General features: G+C 45.1%; 1 protein-coding gene across 5 annotated transcripts in view; it reads right to left on the bottom strand.

Annotated features, from left to right (window-relative positions):
* Positions 1 to 21263, bottom strand: part of PISD (phosphatidylserine decarboxylase) — a 107538-nt gene that overhangs the window by 27681 nt on the left and 58594 nt on the right. For 3 of the 5 annotated variants that reach the window (XM_030217604.1, XM_030217602.1, XM_030217599.1), the window contains exons 2-3: positions 13728 to 13893; positions 8278 to 8514 (exon numbers count right to left, since the gene is read on the bottom strand). In XM_030217604.1, the coding sequence (XP_030073464.1) occupies positions 8278 to 8514; positions 13728 to 13841 (351 nt within the window). In that variant the 5' untranslated portion in view covers positions 13842 to 13893. The remainder of the gene's footprint in view (positions 1 to 8277; positions 8515 to 13727; positions 13894 to 21263) is intronic. The other 2 variants (XM_030217601.1, XM_030217603.1) reach the window with 1 other exon arrangement.

The following is a 21263-nucleotide window of genomic DNA, read 5'->3' as shown; positions in this document are numbered from 1 at the left end:
ATGCTAGGACTCAGCTGGTGCGATCATGTCTATTCATCGGGGCCAAATCAGTGACCTGGTTTCAGTTCATGAACATAAGAGTAGCCATACTGGGTCAGACCTGGTCCTATAATAAGGGCAGGTAGGATGACACGTGGTGAGGTGCTTCCAAACACTTCTAGAAAAGAACACCGGGGAGCGTCTCTATAACAGTCTCCATTGGTGATGTCACCCATAAGTAAGAATATTTTCATCCTGCTTGTCCTTCAGATAATACCAATATTTTAAGCTATGCTATACAAAAAACAAGACTACTTACTTGTAACAGGTATTATCTGTGGAAAGCAGGATAAGTCAACTACACAATGCTGATGTTATCCAAGAACACCATGGATAGTATTATCCCTCCTGGAGCTCAGAAAGGCCTATGTGAGCACCACCTTTCACATCAGTGTATTCTCCATTTGTAGGCAGGTTTATCCCAGAGGGGAAAGCAGATGAGTTTATGTAGTTGACTTATCCTGCTGTCCATGGAGAGATAATTCCACTTGCTCCATGGACAAGCAAGATGAGTCAGCCACAAAATGTAACTCTAAAGCTGAGGGCTGTAAAGGATTGTTATGTGGAGGAATGTGTGTTCAACCTTTGCACCTTGGGAGAGTGCTGCGGTAGGAAGCTGCACAGATAAGGGCAACAATGATTATAATAATAGGAACATTGTAGGCCAATTTGAGTCAAGGAAAGGAATAAGTCCCCCACACCCCAATAAAAAAAAAAAAAAAAGAAATACTATTCCAGTATACATCGATTAAAACAAGTAACTGGGGCCCAGAATGAGACTGGGATGCTGTAATTCCAGAGCTGAAAGCACAGTTCAAGGGGCCATTTATTTTATGTATGTATTTATTTTAAAAAGTTTTAGATCATGTGGACAAAAAACAGTGATGAATATTTGGTTCAAAGGACCATTCAGTGAAGGGGAAAGGTTGGTCTTCTAGTAAGGCAAAGAGTAAATACATACCAGAGATTTGAAGCAGCTGTGAACCACATACCATTATATATAGTTTTCAGAATTTTATTACTGTACAGTACAGCTACTTTCCCCATAAGTTCTTGGAGATGCAAAGCTCTGTTCTTATTGGGATTTAAAATAGAGGGCTGTGACAGAATTTTAGATTTTTTGAAGTAAATGGAAGAGACCCTTTCTTTTATTCTTTGAGTGCTACTGCTCTATTGCCCAGGATTCCACCTGACGGCGAGACAAATGATAGCTGTCACTGGAATGGGCAACTGGAAGAATTGGGGGGGGGGGGGGGGGGGCTGTCTCCAAATGCTCAAAAATGGTACCACAATCAGTTTAGGTCTTTATTCATGGAGAAAAGCAAGTGGCCTGCCCCACCAGTCAGGCACATGTGAGAAAATTTGGTCTTATTGCCATGGTTGATTGGTAAGTGGCTGCCCTTGAAACACATTGTTAGTATAGCGGTCTCTAGCAAAGGTAGAAAAGGGTGTCAAGCATGTAGAGAAGAAGTATTCTTCAAAAGTAAAGCTTGTGCTGTGGTGGCCCATAAAACTTTCACTTTGCCCCCAAAGGGCATTGTCTTTAATTCTAGAGGCAAACCTTGAACTGCCTATAGTGAAAGCGAAGATACTTACCTGTAGCAGGTATTCTCCAAAAACAGCAGGCTTCTTATTCTCACAGACGGGTAGACCCCGTTCCTGCGTTTCCCAGCCCAGCAAAATTGCCACAGTAAATTCTAAAGCTTTGAGGAGCGCAAGCAACGCTGCAGCACGCATGTGCAAGTGCCTTCCCACCTGCCGCGCGAACATGCTGCTTCAGTTTAATACAAAAGCAAAAACCAAATAAAAACATGGAATAGACAACTCCAACGGGAGGTGGGAAGGACTGTGAAAACAAGAAACCTGCTGTCCTCGCAGAATACCTGCTACAGGTAAGTATCTTCGCTTTCTCAGAGGACAAGCAGGTTTGATTATTCTCACAGATGGGGAATCCCTAGCATCCAGGCTCACCCAAAAGAACAAACAGAGGTCAACTAGGCCTCGCAACGGCGAGGACTTAATGCAGATTAACCTGAAACTATATACAAACTAGATGAGAGTGCAGCCTAGAACAGAATAAAACAGGTCTAGGAGGGTGGAGTTGGATTCTAGATCCCAATCAGATTCTGCAACACTGACTGCCTAAACCAACTGTCGCATCGGGTATCCTGCTCAAGTTAATAGTGAGACATGAATGTGTGGACTGAAGACCACGTCACAGCCTTGCAAATGTCTTCAATGGAGGCCGACTTCAAATGGGCTACAGATGCAGCCATGGCTGTAACATTATGAGCCGTGACATGACCCTCCAAAGTCAGCCCAGCCTGGGCATAAGCGAAGGAAATGCAATCTGCTAGCCAACTGGATTTGGTGTGCTTCCCAATGGTAACCCCAATCCAGTTGGGATCAAATGAAACAAAAAGCTGGGCGGACTGTCAGAAGGGCTTCGTCCGCTCCATGTAAAAGCCCAACGCTCTCTTGCAGTCCAAGGTGTGCAAACTGCTTTCGCCAGGATGGGCATGAGGTTGGGGAAAGAATGTTGACAAGACGATCGACTGGTTCAGATGGAACTCCAACACCACCTTCAGCAATAACTTAGGGTGCGTGTGGAGGACTACTTTGTTGTGATGAAACTTAGTATAAGGTGCATCCACTACTAAGGCCTGAAACTCATTGATCCTACAAGATGAAGTAACAGCCACCAAGAAAACAACCTTCCAGGTCAAGTACTTCAAATAGCAGGTATTTAGTGGCTCAAAAGGAGCTCTCATCAGCAGGGTGACAATGACGTTGAGATCCCATGACACTAGCAGAGGTCTGACAGAGGGCTTTGACAACAGCAAACATCTCATGAAGCGAACAACTAAAGGCTGTCCAGAGATAGGCTTACCTTCTACAAGCTGATGATAAGCAGTAATTGCACTAAGGTGAACTCTAACAGAGTTGGTCTTGAGACTGGACTCTAATAAGTGTAGAAGGTATTCAAGCAGGGTCTGTGTAGGAAAAGAAAGGGAATCTATGGCATTGCTGTCACACCAGATGGCAAACCGCCTCCATTTAAAAGAATAACACCTCTTAGTGGAATCTTTCCTGGAAGCAAGACCCAGGAGACACCCTCCAAAAGTCCCAAGGAAGCGAATTCTAGGCTCTCAACATCCAGGCCATGACCGCCAGAAACTGGAGTTTGGGATATAGAAGTGATCCCTCATTCTGTGTGATGAGGGTTGGAAAACACTCGTATCTCCATGGTTCTTCGGAGGACAATTCCAGAAGAAGAGGGAACCATATCTGTCGAGGCCAGTAAGGCACGATCAGAATCATGGTTCCGCGGTCTTGCTTGAGTTTCAACAAAGTCTTTCCCATCAGAGGTATCAGAGGATACACATACAGAAGGCCTGTCCCCGAATGTAGAAGGAAGGCATCTGACACTAGTCTGTTGTGGGCCTGAAGCCTGGAACAGAACTGAGGGACCTTGTGATTGATCTAAGTGGCAAAAAGATCCACAGAGGGGATGCCCCACGCTATACCCATATTCAGAGACCACTCGTGTGGTTGCATTATCCTGCTCAGACTGTTGGCCATGTTGTTGTTTATGCCCGCCAGATAAGTGGCTTGGAGAAACATGCCATGTTGGTGAGCCCAATGCCACATCTGGATGGCTTCCTGACACAGAGGGCGAGATCCGGTGCCCCCCTGCTTGTTGGTGTAATACATCTCAACCTGATTGTCTGTTTGGATTAGAATAATTTGATGAGACAGCTGACCTCTGAAAGCCTTTAGAGCATTCCAGATTGCTCGGAGCTCCAGAAGATTGATCTGAAGATTAGTTTCCAGGAGGAACCAAGCTCCTTGAGTGTGAAGCCCATCTACATGAACTCTCCAACCTAGGAGAAATGCATCCGTCGTCAGCACTTTTTGTGGCTGAGGAATTTGGAATGGAAGTCCCAAGATCAAATTGGACTGAATTGTCCACCACTGAAGAAAGCGCACAAACTCCGGGGACACTTGGATGACATCCTCTAGACTTCCCGTGGCTTGACACCACTGAGAAGCCAGGGTCCATTCAGCAGTTCTCATGTGTAGATGTGCCATGGGTGTAACATACAATGTGGAAGCCATGTGGCCCAACAATCTCGACATCCTCCGAGCTGTGATCTGCTACGATGTTCGAACTTTGGACGCTAGGGAAAGCAGGTTGTCCGCACGCGCCTCTGGGAGGTAGGCGCCCAGACAGTCTTCATATCGAGCAAGGATCCTATGAACTCCAATTATTGAACTGGATGGAGATGGGGCTTGGGGTAGTTGATAACGAACCCTAGAAGTTCTAGCACCCGACAGTCATCCGCATGGACTCCCAAGCACCGTCCTCCAAGGTGCACTTCACCAGCCACTCGTCGAGATAAGGGAACACATGAACTCCTAGTCTGCATAGCGATGCTGCCACTACTGCTAGACACTTTGTGAAGACCCTGGGAACTGACGCAAGGCCAAAATGCAATACGCGGTACTGAAAGTGATGCTTTCCCAGCCGAAACTGAACATACTTCCGGTGGGCTGGAAGTATAGGGATGTGTGTATATGCATCCTTCAAGTCCAGAGAGCATAGCCAATCATTTTTCTGAAGCATGGGAAGATAGGTGCCCAGGGAAACCATCCTGAACTTTTCTTAGACTATAAATTTGTTCAGGGCCCTTAGGTCTAGGATGGGACGTATCTGTCTTTTTCTGCACAAAGAAGTACCTGGAATAGAATTCCTGCCCTTCTTCCCCTAGTGGAATGGGTTCAACCGCACGGGCCTTGAGAAGGGCGGAGAATTCCTCTGCAAGTACCTGCTTGTGTTGAGAACTGAAAGAATGTGCTCTCGGTGGACAATCTGGAGGTTTGGAAAGCAAACTGAGGGTGTATCTGAGCCAGACTATTTGAAGAACCCACTGGTTGGAGGTTATGAGAAGCCACTTTTGGTGAATTAAATGTTAACCTCCCTCCAACCAGCAAAGTTGTCCGAGGCGGACACTTTTACTGCGGCTATGCTTTGCTGGAGCCAGTCAAAAGCTTGTGCCTTGCTTTTGCTGGGGAGCGGCAGGGGCCTTGGGCGCTCGCTGTTGATGAGAACAAGCATGTTGGGACTGAGCCTGAGTAGGCTGGCGAGCCGCAAGAGTGTACCTACGCCTGGAGTAGGAATAGGGAGCACTCCGCGACATACAAAATACCTCCTGGATGAGGAGGCAGTTGCAGAAGACACCCGGAGGGAGAGAGAAGACATAGCATCAGTATGCTTATTGATTTGGTCAGCGACCTCCTCGACCTTCTCTCCAAAACGGTTATCCACCTGGCAAGGGGCATCTGCCAACCTCTGCTGAACAGAATGTTCCAGGTCAGAAACACGCAGCCATGAGAGTCTGTGCATTGCTATACCTTGGGCAGAGATCCTGGATGCCACGTCAAAGGTGTCGTAAGTGCCCCTGGCCAAGAACTTGCGATACACCTTCTGCTGCTTGATCAACTGGTGAAACGGCTCGGCCTGCTCCGGAGGAAGTGCATCGACCAAGTCTGACAGCTGTTGCACCGAGTTCTGCAAGTATATGCTTGTGAAGAGCTGGTATGATTGGATACAGGCAATGAGCACAGAGGCCTAATACATCTTTCTCCGAAAAGAGTCCTGGATCCTAGCTTCTCTGCCTGGGGGAGTCGAAGCATAGTCCGTAGTACTCCTGGCTCTCTTGAGAGCAGCATCCACCACCATGGAATCGTGAGGTAACTGAGACCTTACCAAACCAGGTTCCATGTGGAGTTGATACTGGGTGTCAATCTTCTTGGGGACCACAGGGACGGACAGAGGGGACATCCAGTTCCTAATGAGGACTTCCTTGCGTACCTCATGGAGAGAAGCCGTCACTGCCTCCTTAGGAGGAGAGGTGTAGTCCACGACCTCAAGCATCTTGGCCCTGGGCTAATCCTCTTAATTCTACGGTGAATGGAACGGCTTCAGCCATTTCCCACACAAAAGAAGTGAAAGAGAGGCTCTCAGGTGGAGACATTCTCCTCTCAGGTGGTGGGGAGGGCTCAGAAGGAATCCCATAAGATTCATCGGAGGAAAAGTACCTAGGATCTTCTTCTGATGCCTATGAGCGCCCCTCCTTGGTGTTGGATAGCAGTTCCCTAAGGGATGTCTGAGACCGGGCTCGCCTCGACGTTGAGGACTCATGTCCTCAAGAGCGGTGTTGAGAAACCAGCTCCCGTCGACTCTGGTGAAGCTTCCTCCACCGATGTCGAGAGGGTGCCGGCTTGGGTGGCTTTCGACACTGGTGCCGCAAGCTGCACCGGCATTGGAGACCGCACCACGGGCTGAGGACCAGGTAGGGCCACAGAGGGAAGTATGGTAGGTGCAGGCGCCCCCGATACCAATGCACACTGCTGCATCAGGCCATCCAGCAGCTCAGGGAGCAAGGCCCAGATGTGCTCATCGAGGGCCGTCATCGAGAGAGACTGTGGCGTCAGATGAGGCGCAGGCTACAGAATCTCTGGGGCCACTGCAGAAGCAGGATCTCGGCTGCTTGGAGACACTCGCATTGGCACCTCCTGGATAGAGGGGGCACAGTCCTCCCAGCTTCAATGTTTCTCGGGTGCTGAATCCCTCGGCACCCCGAAGCTCCCAGCACCATGCATTGAACGAGATCAGTGTCAGTGCTTCTTGGCCTTCACCTGATGCATGTCACCCATGCTCCTCGGTGCAGAGGATGACGTTGAATCTTCCCGTCGCCTAGGAGTCAGGTCTGACAATGGGCAGTCCCGGGGGGCCTGCAGAGTAGGAGGCCTCGAGGCAGGTGGAGACCCACTCCATGCCTCACTGCTCCTAATGTCATGGGGCCTCAAAGCAGCCATTCCTACTTGGGCTCCTGATGTCAGTGCGACGCTTGACATCAATGCTGACGTCGAGGGACTAGACCGGGCTCCAAAAGTTGTGGTACATTGAGCCTCTTGGGAAACCAGAGTCCTCTTTTTCATACGAAGGCAGAGGACACAGTTGGCTGGGCTATGGTCAGGCCCCAGGCACTGAAGACAACAAGAATGGGTGTCCTTCCCTGAGATGGTCTGGTTGCACCGAGTACAATGCTTGAAGCCACTGGGAGTCTTCGTAGACATGGAAGGAAAAACCACAGTGGCCAAGTTAAAAGATGCAATGGTGCTTGAAAAAAAGGGAAAAAGGCACAAAGAAAAAACAGCCCGACCGGGCAGGCCTAAAATTGGCCTGTGTCAAAAAATAAAGGAAACTTAAACGCGGGCCAAAAGAAAGCTAAAGAAATAAGGGAAATTTTTTTTTTTTTTTAAACAAGAGAGCAGGGTAGCGAAAAACCACCGAAGGCACTTGAAAAAGCACAGAAAGCTCTGGCCGTGCATGTGAGGAGCCACTACAGAAAGCAGCTGCTCCTTGTACAGAAATAGCAAAACTGAAGTGGCGGGCAAGAAGGCACTCATACATTTGCGCTGGAGCGTAGCTTGCGCTCCTCAAAGTTCTATAATTTACTGTAGCAATTTTGCTGGGCCGAGCAACTCGGGAACAGCGTCTACCCATCTGCGAGAATAATCAAGCCTGCTTGTCCTCGGAGAACTAGTGATTCTCTTCTATTCATGACATGCCATGTTGAGCTGACACTCTGAAGGAGTGTACAGGGCTAGTGGAGAGCTTATTGCCTTGAGGGGCAAAGGTGTCTCAACTTCCCTGGAAGAATATTATGAGATTGCTACTCAGTTTTCTCAAACAAGCTGGAAGGCTCAATGTACCTTGGTTGGACTAAGCATAGCTTATCTAAACTTTCATGTTTGCTTCAGTGAGATGAGTCATAGTGTCTACCATTTTGCCCGGCACTGACTTCTGGCTCACTGGTCTATAATTTCCCAGAACATCTTCCAAACATTTGGCATTACACTGGTCACCCTCCAATCTTCTGATACTATGCTTGATTTTAAAGTTAAACTACATATTGTTAATAATAGCTCTGCAAGTTAATTTTTCAATTCTGTTAGTACTCTGGGATGTATGCCATCGGGTCCAGGTGATTTGCTATGCTTCTCCATCTTCTCTGAACACTACTTCTCTTGTGATAAATAATAAAACAAATATTAGTAAAATGTAGAAAATAAACCCACTCCTTTGTCCATGTACTGCATAGAAATCTCTATCTCCATGCACACAATGCAGTGCACAAAGTTGTCACCCCCTCTCCAAACCATGCTCACCATGCTGTGTGAATCACAGACTGGCCGTGCCTGTGGTTTGAGTTTTCTCCGAAAGAACTCACTCAAGTTTCGATACTGGTGAAGATCTTCAACAGCAGCTTCCTTCATATTGACACCAAATGTCCAAATGTATAGACTGTAGATGGGCTTCCGGAGCCACGTAGGCAGCTCTACCTGGTTGAGGCGGCCCCAAGCCCGTGACAAGAGACGTGTTGGAACAGATTTGTATAAAGCAACCTTGAAAATACAAAGAAAAAAAAAAAGTAGAGATTACACCTTTATCTCAATTTGTAACCTTCTCTCCCACCATAAAGCTACAGGTTTTCTAACTACTTATAAAGTGGTTGAAGAAAAAGGAAAGAGTAGTACCAACTGATGTGGCACTTATAACTCATCAAATTGTCCAAGGTGAGGTATTAAGCCTCAGAAAGAGCACTGGCTGCTGCTTTCTTGAAAGGGTGCCTGACTGCTCTTCTCATCACACAGCCGTAAAATCACATTTCAGCTGTGACAGTAAAAGCAGAACTACAATATTGACTAACAATTGCACTGAATGTTCCAGACACACCAGCCACGTCATTAGCACTGCATCAGAAGCTGTCCAGAAGCTCCTCCTCCAATCAAACTGGACCCCATACCCTTCTCTCATCGACCCAATCCAGAACCTTATGCCTCCCTCCACTTCAATTTAGATTACCATGCTCTCCTTTCGCAGCTCAGTGAAAAACCTATCTTCTATTTTCCCCCCTCTGATATCTCAATACCGAATCCTCTGCACTCTCCCCTTCCCAGTCCCTCAACTCAGTCCAGAGCCACTATACCTCAGCTGAGAACCCACATGCTTTCTTCAACCCCCAACTGAGAGCCCCTAACAGTCTGACCCACACACCATAATATAGACCATCACTACTCTTCCCTCCTGTATCATCTCTAAATAAAGTGCTCCCTGTGCTCTCCTCCCCCCCCCCCACTACACAACTCAATCCAGAGCTCCTATGCTTCAGTAGAGAACCTCATGCCTTCCTACCTTACTCTCTTCAATCCAGAGCCTTCCCAACACTCTTCCACCACAAACCTTTTCTGCAATCTTCCCTGTTCAGACACTTCAATAGAGAACCCTCCTGCATTTTCCTCCTCCCCATTTATCCCAGAAATGTCCAATATTTTTCTCTCCCCACTGAACTCAATCTAGGGCATCCTGATCCCCCTTCTTCCTCAAGCCAGAGCCTTCCCCAACCATCATTCCAGAACTATCACACTCAATACGGAACCTGTCCTGTGCTCTCCTCTGCACACTAAATGCAGAAGTCCCCTTTTCAAACCAGAAACCTCTTCCTCTCCCAGCTCAGTCCAGATTCTCCCCAATCTCTGCTTTTCCTAACTCAATCCAGTAGCCCACCTACTCCATTTGAAGCTCTTATTCTCTGAGCCCAGAGTTTCATTCTAGAGGCCATTACCATCCTCCAAACACTACACAGTAGTTACACTACACAGTAGTTACAATACCAGTAACTTCTCAACCAGCAGATGTAGGGAGCAACACTGAACTGTTCTAGTGACATTGCAGGTATAAGGACTAGTGCAGGCTGGAATCCTTCAGTATGCTATTACCAAAGCATAACAAAACAATGCACCCGTTTTAAGCAGCCACATCTTTAATCCTTCTATTTTTTAAACCACTGCTGAACCTAACAAGAACCATAACAGAGCAATTAGGCTGAACCACTAGAGCTTCCTAACACTACAATCTTTCAGGGAGGTCCCTGGACTGGTCTAGCAGGACTCATGGAAAGGAAATTAACAGGTATGAATAAATTTCACCTTCCTTGTTGTTCTATGCCAGTCGGGACCAGCAGAAAAGCAATCCTTTAATGGGAGGGAGAAGACAAAGCCCCCCTGGAACACAACTCTGCCAACATCCACATCACTCTAACAAAGGCTTATTCTTGCAGTGCTGAACAAATGAATGTAACACCCACCAGATCGCTGCATAACAATGTCTTATGCTCACCAGGAAAGAACACAGCTAGTGACCAGGGGAGACTGAGGCACTAGAGATCCCGCCCCCAGATGGTACCTGACCACATCTTCAGAGCACACCCTTGATAACTGGAGTGAATAGAATGGGTGCACTAACTACCAAGGGCCATCCGGACACGTCTCCTAGGTCCTCTTCCAGCTCCTCTCTGAACCAAGCTCCATCCTACAGGCCACTTACAAAATATACCTAGGATGCCCCATATCCACCCATGCTCAGCCACAGGCTAAGGATAAGGCTGGAGAGAAGAGAGCAAGTACATGTAGAATGGCCACCGTTAAAGCAGTCCCCACTGCAACCTCCAGGGCATGCAGCCACTATTGTGCACCCCTCATCAGGAAACTAAGGCCATTGTAGACAAGGACCTCTACTCATAATCCAGGGAGGCAGGGGATCAACCTGAGAATCCCTCCACCACTTCTGGGGATTAGAGAGAGAGGAGATTTGCCTGTGGACAGACACAGTGGAACTGGCATCTGGCTTCGTGTTCTCCCTATGGTAACCCATCTGGGATAACCATAACCAGGACCACATCTATGGGAGCTGTGACATCCACCAGTTTATTTAGCTGATGGCAGCCTGCTAAGAACCACAGTCTGAACAGCATGGAATTCAGCCAGAAACATTTGGAAGGGGGCCCTGAAAGGAAGGAGTCCTTGGAAGGTTTACAGGGGCCTATGTAGGTAGGGTCTCATTCAAAACCTGGCCCCAAGGCATGGCTATGGCCCCTCTGGGCAGAGTCACTGAAACAACAAAGAAACCTAATGCACATTACTGGCAAACTAGTCTCCCTTTAACTTCCAATGCAGAAGGCTCCACACTCTCCAGGAGTGCTATTCCCACTCCAACTCTTTAGGGACAACATTTGCCATCTCCCTGATGGGATGTGAGATTGGAGCCCGAATGGTCTTATAACACTTGCTGGGGGTGCAATTGCAAAAAAACACATAGGGCCCCCCTACGGGAATCAGGCCCATCAGTCAGGTCAGGGGTTCTTCCTGATGGGTTTTACATCATTTCTCCCACCTGATAGTACTCTGAGATGGCCTATCATAACGTGTGCCCCCCCCCCCCAGTCCTTGCTGAGACTCCTGGGGACTGCTGCCACAAACAAGGGAGCCTGCCAACCACCCCATTTGGAAACATTGTGCTTTCTCCAGAGATACCCCCTCCCCCCACCACCAAAAGAAGGATCTGAAGGCCACTGGGCCAAAACAACATCGATAACCCCCTCCACTGCAGGAAAAAAAAGTGGAAGCAGACACTGGTGTGCAGTCACTGGCTCCAAAACATCCAGCACAAGCTGCTGCACAAGAATTGAGCTCACTCCTCCCCTGTGGGCCCCAATCTTTGACCTATCTGATCATATTCCTCCACATGTCCAGCTCTGCCCATGCTCCCCAGAAGCTCTGGCTGCTGCAGTCTCTTATTTACTTTTTTTTTTTTTTTTTTTTTTTTTTGGCAACAATTCTATGACAACGAATGAACAACACCAAAAAAAGATTCACCCCAATTTCTTCAGGACTGGGACAACAGATGCAGAATCATACTAGACAACATAGCACCACTTCAAACCAGAACCTCACACAGAAAAAACTCAATACCATGGTTTAATGAAGAACTGAATTAAAAACACGAGTCAGAAGACTAGAACAAACAAAAAAACGACTCTGCACTTAACGATTGGAAGCAACTACAAAGAAAATACAAATACACCATCAGACAAACTAAAAGATCATATTATAAAACCAAAATCGGACCAGGCTACAAGGATACACATAAACTCCTCCAACTCATAAACAAACTACTAAATACCACTCCGGTTACTTCTAACAACACTGATGCCCCAACAGCAAATAATCTTGCGAACTACTTTAAAGAGAAAATTATAAAGTTACTAAGCATGATACCCATCAACACAATTGATCATGGTCAAACATGACCTAAAGGAAATCACCAATGAAATCAACCAAAGCTTCCAAATCATGCACTCCTGGGCAGATGCATTTCAGCTAAAACTCAACGCAGAAAAAACACAATGTCTTATACTCACCTCACAACACAACACAAATAAATTCACCACCATAACTACCCCAAACTTTTCCCTCCCCGTCTCTAACAATCTGAAAATTCTGGGAGTTACCATTGATCGAAATCTCACACTTGAAAAAACGTCCCACTCCATGTGGAAACTCAAAAGAGTAAAACCTTTCTTCCCAAGGATCGTTTTTCGGAACCTGGTACAGTCAATGGTACTTAGTCACATGGACTATTGCAATGCACTTTACACTGGCTGTAAAGAACAGACCAGAATACCGCAGCCAGACTCATATTTGGAAAAACAAAATATGAACATGCAAAACCCTTAAGAGAGAAATTACACTGGCTCCCACTTAAAGAACGTATCGCGTTCAAGATCTGCACGATTGTTCATAAAATCATTTACGGAGATGCCCCAACCTACATGCTAGACCTCATGGACCTGCCACCCAGAAAAGCTAAAAGATCTTCCCACACTTTTCTTAATCTACACTTCCCCAACTGTAAAGGATTAAAATACAGACTAACACATGCGACCAGCTTTTCATACATGAGCACGCAGCTGTGGAATGCACTACCAACTCACTTGAAAACAATTAACGAAATAACTAACTTTCGCAAATCTCTGAAAACCTACCTCTTTAACAAAGCCTACCAAGAGAATCCATAAACAACTATAACACAACACCACTTCACCCTTATCCCGAATGTCTTCTTCCTATAACTGCTTGATTAGATCTTCTTGTCTTCCTTGATATCTTGTAATACCAATTGTATTTTTATCCTGGAATAGCGATGCCATAACAAGCCACATTGAGCCTGCAAATAGGTGGGAAAATGTGGGATACAAGTGCAATAAATAAATAAATAAAAATAATGGTGAGAGGCAACCAGTGAGGGGGTTGTGATACCCCTCCCACTGGCAGGGGCCCCATGAGTCCCACCAGCCACCTCAACAAGCTACAGCCCATGGACTAAAGCTCAGAGCTACAGGGAACAGGAAACATTCAGCTCAACCAGGGTAAGGTCCTGGACTTGGCCTCAAGCGATGAAGGCCATGATCTGCTTCCCAGGGAGTCAGGCCTACTCTACTCATATCCTGCTGCACTAGCCAACCTTCACCATCTACTAGAGGTAGAGAAATATTGAAGGATTCCAGCCTGTACTAGCCCTTATATCAGTGATGTCACTGGAACAGTTCAGTACTTCTGCCTCTATCTGCTGGTCAGAACTGGTCTAGGAAGATAAAGAATATTCATTTTGTAAATAGTCTTGATGCAATACCTGTGATAACTTTTTGCCGTCCTTATCAGCAATGTTCACTTCCACCATCAACATATAAAGCAGCTACAAACCCCAGGTTGAAACTTACCCTGCTGGTTGGCCTCCATCCCACTCTAGTCAATGGTTTAAGAGCACCGAAGGGCAGAAGGTAATAGAAGATTGTCAGAGGCCAAGAACGGAGTTTCAGGGTGGGCCTAGACATACAGCTCAGCTGGCCCAACCTCCGTCTCAGTGCCAGCTGTGGAAACTGCAACCTGCAGAATCACACACAATGGTATCAGCCTTCTCTAGCCCAGCATGCTGCATCCCACAGACGCACATACCCCAATTAGTTGCATCATGCTGCATCCCACTCACCAGTCCTATCAATAACACAAACCAAACTGATCTTTCTGACCCTTATTTTTCAGCATTTTTATTGATGACATTTCAAAGGAAACACATCCAATAATATGGGTTGTACAATAATCTAAGTATCAAAGTGTACACAATAAAAGTTGTATGATAAGTCATCAAACTTTTTACAGTTTTATCCCCCCAACCCCTATCCATAATCATCCCCTACCCTCTATATAAATCTTTTTAGAGAAGGTTATTTAATAGAAGTGACAAAACATCAAACAGACAAAACTGTACTTCAACAAGTGCAATATCCTCCCAATCAGAAGACAATACAATTAAGGGAGTAGAGAGCTCTAACTCTTATGGCTCCCCACTTCCCGGCATCACATCTCACATCAACCAAACTCCCATCCACCAATCTCCGAAATCCCATCCCCCCTCCCATTACCACCCTCACTCCCCAATCTAATTGACCACACAAGAGGGGTTCTTATTAATACCTATAATCATGATTGTAGTTTGTTAAAGATCATACTATGTGGAGAAAGATATAATTCCTATATTGTCCAAAACAAAATTTTGTATTTCACAATATGGGAAGCATCTCGGACCTCCCATGTCAAAAGCCTGAAAAGCATTATGCCATTGACAAAAAGCCAGGGAATGATCAGTTTTGTAAAATGCATTTTGTTCTCACAACACTAGCCTTATGTAAGAAAAATGTTTCCCTTTAATAAGAGACCCATAGTGCTCTAATTTCTGTGCAAACCATCCATATTTCTAGTTTTTATTTTAATATAGCTATTTTGCTTTCCTTGAGCTGGGAGCAGACATGAAATTTCAAGACAGCTAGAAATATATTTTTTTCTGGTAATCACCTTCTAAAGACAGTAGAAATTTATGGTTTGACATTGGGCCTATGCTAATTTGTGATACGTTGCTGGTCAGCAACCAAAGAGCCAGAGACTCCTATGACTAAAAACACCTGCAGCATCCAGATAAACAATCAGAAGGAGAAGAAAGTGGGTGTGGGTGAAATTGTAGGCTCAGCAAGGGGGGGGGGGGGGGAACTAGCATAATGACTACGCTTAACAAGGACATAGGTCAAACCATTATTTAAAGAAAACTTATGCTTATGTGCATGACAGGCCCTAGCTGTACATGCAATGAGGGAATAAATGATAGAAGTTGGAAGATGGTAGAAAGTGTTGAAACAGGATTCACCATAAAAGGAAATAGAATATTCTGGAAAGATGCATATTCATTAGGTAGGAAGGGTAATTATAATTAAGATAATGAAGAAAGGAGGAAAAAAAGTATTTAAGAGGAAACAGAACTGAGGATGGCGAGCCTCAATGTGTCTACATTAGCAGGTGGACATATTGACAGCTCCCAGGGAAAACTGTTTTTATTTGCTATATATTATACTCTATTGGGATTTTATTTATTGATATTTCAATAATTACTGATTGGCTTCTTTGACTATTTGAATAAACGTTTAATATATCTAATATTTATTAGCCAGAGATTTTCTTGCCTGGGGGGCAAGGGTCCACCCTGCAGGAGACCTCCAGAAGGTTACTCCTGTCTCAGAGGCAAAGACAGTAGTACATTTCCCTAATAATAAGCCTTGTGGGGAAAGTTTTAGCTGTTGATGAAATATAATCCCAGCAAAAGACAGCACCTGGTACCAAAAATTTTGTATATATTTATAGGCCTAGAAAGCATGGGATAAAGAATTATACTCTGCTCCACACTCAGCGCATAAAGGGGAAGCGACACACCCAGCACAGTAAGACTGTTTTGGTGAAAAATAGGCCCTAGTCAACATTCTAAAATAGTATTCTCTATAAAGTGCATTATGCAGCACCATTGGGAGCAAGTCTGAGGCCTAATTCAGAATTCCATATGGCTTCTTAGGTATAAGATGAATCAGGGATCTAAGCAAACTGGAAATAGATACTTGGGTCTGGCTAGCAGATGTAAAGAAGGAATGCAAAAGATCTAATAATCCAGTAGCAGTTATTTTGTAGCAGCTGTGCCAGATGAGCTATCTGCATATACGCAAAGGTACCTCCACAGGCTGGACATCTGGAGTTTGCAAAATGAGATTAAAAGGTTTCCAGGTGCCCATCTCTGTTATGTAAATAGACTGTCTGGCTCTATCTAATAAAAACAGAAGCGTCCATGCCTAGGGTAAAATCCTGGTTGCCCATAATGAGTAAGACGTCAGTATGGCGTTTTTATATCAATAAGATTAAAAGCTTTTCCATGTCACATGCATGGATTTGAGCAAGATACTTTGTGGGAGGGATCTCCTTGTGTGCGTGCAGCAAATAATTTGGGTGTAAAGATTTAAAAAGATCCCATTCCATAGTTCATGGGGTAGAGTCATCAGTCTCCATCACTCAATCTTTCAAGTTTCGAAGATGACACATTATAGGGCTCCTTTCAAAGCACTTAGACTTAGAAGTTCCATAGGTTACTATGGGGCTCATTTTGAAAGCACTTAGACTTACAAAATTCCAGAGGTTATTACGTAACTTTATAAGTTTAACTAAGTGCTTTGAAAATATGCTTCTATGTAACTTTGTAAGTCTAAATACTTTAAAAAAGTGCCTATATTATGTCAATGCATACTTCTTTACATTTCTCTGCATTGAGCCCGTTGCACGGGCCTTACTACAGAAGGTACTTGTCTCAAACGTACGGCTGCAGAAGCTACCCTAGGACATACGTTCTGGTATTGCCCATTAGTGGAGGCTTTTGGACCCACTTATTGACTTATCTTAGACAACTATGGTCCTATATGATACCTAACAGCCCTTTGCTATTATTTGGTGAGGGTATAGTGGAATAGGCCTTTCCTACAGGCTTTAAGACCTTTATGTGTTAACACAGTAAATGATGGCAGATAAAGACCTGAACGGTCCATCCAGTCTGCCCAACAAGATAAACTCATTTTATATAGTATCAGGCTTATTTTTGAAAGAGATCGCCGGCGATCTTCCACCACAAATCGGGAGATCGCCGGCGATCTCCTGAAACCAGCCAAATCGGTATAATCGAAAGCCGATTTTGGCCGGCTTCAACTGCTTTCCGTCGCAGAGCCGGCAAAATTTCAAGGGGGTGTGTTGGTATGGTAGTGAAGGCAGGACGGGGGCATGCTCACGAGATGGCCGGGTTCGCCCAATAATGGAAAAAAAAAAGCCAGGCTTGACGAACATTTCGCTGGCTTTACTTGGTCCCTTTTTTTTCACGACCAAGCTTCAAAAAGGAGCCCCAACTGACCAAATGACCACTGTAGGGAATTGGGGATGACCTCCCCTTACTCCCCCAGTGGTCACCAATCCCCTCCCACCCAAAAAAAAAAAAAAAATCGAAGTGCTCGTCAGGGACGTCCTAAATCAAAAGTATTTTTGCTTGGCTTTTTCAGTAGTATCAGTGGGATTTGAACCGGCCACCTCTGGATTACAAGACCGGTGCTCTAACCACTTGGCCACAGCTCCACATACTTGGATGTCCCTCCCTTTTGATTATGCCCCTTCAGGTCTCTCTCAGCCAATCACAGACAGGGGTCTCTCTCAGCCACCCACAGACAGCTAAATGCGCTGTGATTGGCTGAGAGAGACCCCTGTCTGTGATTGGCTGAGAGAGACCTGAAGGAGCATAATCAAAATCGAGGGACATCCAAATAAGTGGAGCTATGGCCAAGTGGTTAAAGCACCGGTCTTGTAATCCAGAAGTGGCCGGTTCAAACCCCACTGGTACTACTGAAAAAGCCGTCCCTGAAACACAAATTTTTTTCCCACTTTTTTTGAAGCCGGCCATTTGTAAACCCGGCGATCTCAACATTTGGCCTAAATGTTGAGATTTAGATGGCCCCAACCGTATTACTGAAAGAAAAGATGGCCGGCCATCTTTTTCGATAATACGGTTGGCACCGCCCCTTTGTGGAGCCGGCCCAGAAGATGGCCAGCACCATTCGATTATGCCCCTCTATGTGTATATCCGAGTTTGAAGCCAACAGGTTACAGGACCCAAGGCCACATTGCTTTACGAAAGGAAAATCCTGCCAAATGAATCATTGACTTCTTTGACTGGGTGACCAAAGAACTGGGTGACCAAAGAACTGGATGAAGGACGTGCGCCAGATGTAATCTACTTGGATTACAGCAAAACCTTTGATATGGTCCACCACAGAAGACTCATGAATAAGCTGATAGGGCTGTACTTAGGACCAAAAGTGGTGCTTTGAAGTAAAGACATTATAGAATGTCTCATTATTGAATGAGCACTGTTTTTTGGGACTGAAGGGACCCCGTTACAGCATTTCAGAGAGAAAAAATACAAAAAAATACGAACACAGAAAATCGTTAGTGCAACAGCCAACAGCTAAGTACTCCTTTTTCATACCATTGTATTAATCCTGATGTTTATTATATATTTCACATTACAAGATACACAGGATAGGGAGGTTGGTACATAAGTACATAAGTAATGCCATACTGGGAAAAGACCAAGGGTCCATCGAGCCCAGCATCTTGTCCATGACAGCGGCCAATCCAGGCCAAGGGCACCTGGCAAGCTTCCCAAATGTACAAACATTCTATACATGTTATTCCTGGAATTTTGGATTTTTCCAAGTCCGTTTAGTAGCGGTTTATGGACTTGTCCTTTAGGAAACCATCCAACCCCTTTTTAAACTCTGCTAAGCTAACCACCTTCACCACATTTTCCGGCAATGAATTCCAGAGTTTAATTACACGTTGGGTGAAGAAAAATTTTCTCCGATTTGTTTTAAATTTACTACACTGTAGTTTAATCGCATGCCCCCTAGTCCTAGTATTTTTGGAAAGCGTGAACAGACGCTTCACATACAACTGTTCCACTCCACTCATTATTTTATATACCTCTATCATGTCTCCCCTCAGCCGTCTCTTCTCCAAGCTGAATAGCCCTAGCCTCCTTAGTCTTTCTTCATAGGGAAGTCGTCCCATCCCCGCTATCATTTTAGTCGCCCTTCACTGCACCTTTTCCAATTCTACTATATCTTTCTTGAGATGCGGCGACCAGAATTGAACACAATACTCAAGGTGCGGTCGCACCATGGAGCGATACAAAGGCATTATAACATCCTCACACCTGTTTTCCATACCTTTCCTAATAATACCCAACATTCTATTCGCTTTCCTAGCCGCAGCAGCACACTGAGCAGAAGGTTTCAGTGTGTTATCGACGACAACACCCAGATCCCTTTCTTGGTCCGTAACTCCTAACGTGGAACCTTGCATGACGTAGCTATAATTCGGGTTCTTTTTTCCCCACATGCATCACCTTGCACTTGGTCACATTAAACGTCATCTGCCATTTAGCCGCCCAGTCTCCCAGTCTCGTAAGGTCCTCTTGTAATTTTTCACAATCCTGTCGCGAGTTAACGACTTTGAATAACTTTGTGTCATCAGCAAATTTAATTACCTCGCTAGTTACTCCCATCTCTAAATCATTTATAAATATATTAAAAAGCAGCGGTCCTAGCACAGACCCCTGAGGAACCCCACTAACTACCCTTCTCCATTGTGAATACTGCCCATTTAACCCCACTCTCTGTTTCCTATCCTTTAACCAGTTTTTAATCCACAATAGGACATTTCCTCCTATCCCATGACCCTCCAATTTCCTCTGTAGCCTTTCATGAGGTACCTTGTCAAACGCCTTTTGAAAATCCAGATACACAATATCAACCGGCTCCCCTTTGTCCACATATTTGTTTACTCCTTCAAAGAATTGAAGTAAATTGGTCAGGCAAGATTTCCCCACACAAAAGCCGTGCTGACTCGGTCTCAGTAATCCATGTCCTCGGATGTGCTCTGTAATTTTGTTTTTAATAATAGCCTCTACCATTTTCCCCGGCACCGACGTCAGACTCACCGGTCTATAATTTCCCAGATCTCCCCTGGAGCCTTTTTTAAAAATGGGCGTTACATTGGCCACCCTCCAATCTTCCGGTACCACGCTCGATTTTAAGGATAAGTTGCATATCACTAGCAGTAGCTCCGCAAGCTCATTTTTCAGTTCTATCAGTACTCTAGGGTGAATACCATCCGGTCCAGGAGATTTGCTACTCTTCAGTTTGCCGAACTGCCCCATTACGTCCTCCAGGTTTACCGTGAAGTCAGTAAGTTTCTCCGACTCGTCCGCTTGAAATACCATTTCCGACACCGGTATCCCACCCAAATCTTCCTCAGTGAAGACCGAAACAAAGAATTCATTCAGTCTCTCCGCTACGTCTTTGTCTTCCTTGCTCGCCCCTTTTACCCCTCGGTCATCCAGCGGCCCAACCGATTCTTTTGCCGGCTTCCTGCTTTTAATATACCGAAAATTTTTTTTACTATGTTTTTTTGCCTCTAATGCTATCTTTTTTTCGTAATCCCTCTTGGCCTTCTTTATCTGCGCCTTGCATTTGCTTTGACACTCCTTATGCTGCTTCTTGTTATTTTCAGACGGTTCCTTCTTCCATTTTCTGAAGGCGTTTCTTTTAGCCCTAATAGCTTCCTTCACCTCACTTTAGGCCGGCTGTCTTTTGGACTTCCGTCTTTCTTTTCTAATTTGCGGAATGTGTATGGCCTGGGCCTCCAGGATGGTATTTTTGAACAGCGTCCACGCCTGTTTTACAGTTTCTACTCTCTCAGTTGCCCCCCTAAGTTTTTTTTTTACCATTCTTCTCATTTTATCAAAGTCTCCTTTTTTAAGGTTAAACGCTAACGTATTTGACTTTCTGTGTACAGTTACTTCAAGGTCGATATCAAAACTGATCATATTATGGTCACTGTTATCAAGCGGCCCCAGTACCATAACGTCCCTCACCAGATCATGCGCTCCACTAAGGACCAAGTCTAGAATTTTTCCTTCTCTCGTCGGCTCCTGCACCAGTTGCTCCATAAAGCTGTCCTTGATTTCATCAAGGAATTGTATCTCTGTAGCATGTCCCAATGTTACATTTACCCAGTCTATATTTGGATAATTGAAGTCACCCATTATTATCACATTGCCCATTTTGTTCGCATCTCTGATTTTTTTTATCATTTCTGTGTCTACCTGCTCATCCTGGCGAGGCGGACGGTAGTACACTCCTATCACTGTTTTTTTCCCGGTAAAAGCTGTGAATTACATACACATAAGGGCCTGAAGTCCCAGGGTGGTGTAAAGCACTAATTCTGAGCACAAAAATATATAAAAAAAAATTTTTAACAAATTTATTTTATTTTATATTTTTTTATGA

The sequence above is a fragment of the Microcaecilia unicolor genome, chromosome 11 (genome assembly GCF_901765095.1).
Source record: "Microcaecilia unicolor chromosome 11, aMicUni1.1, whole genome shotgun sequence".
NCBI lineage: Eukaryota > Metazoa > Chordata > Amphibia > Gymnophiona > Siphonopidae > Microcaecilia > Microcaecilia unicolor.
This window is presented reverse-complemented; position numbering and strand designations above follow the sequence as displayed.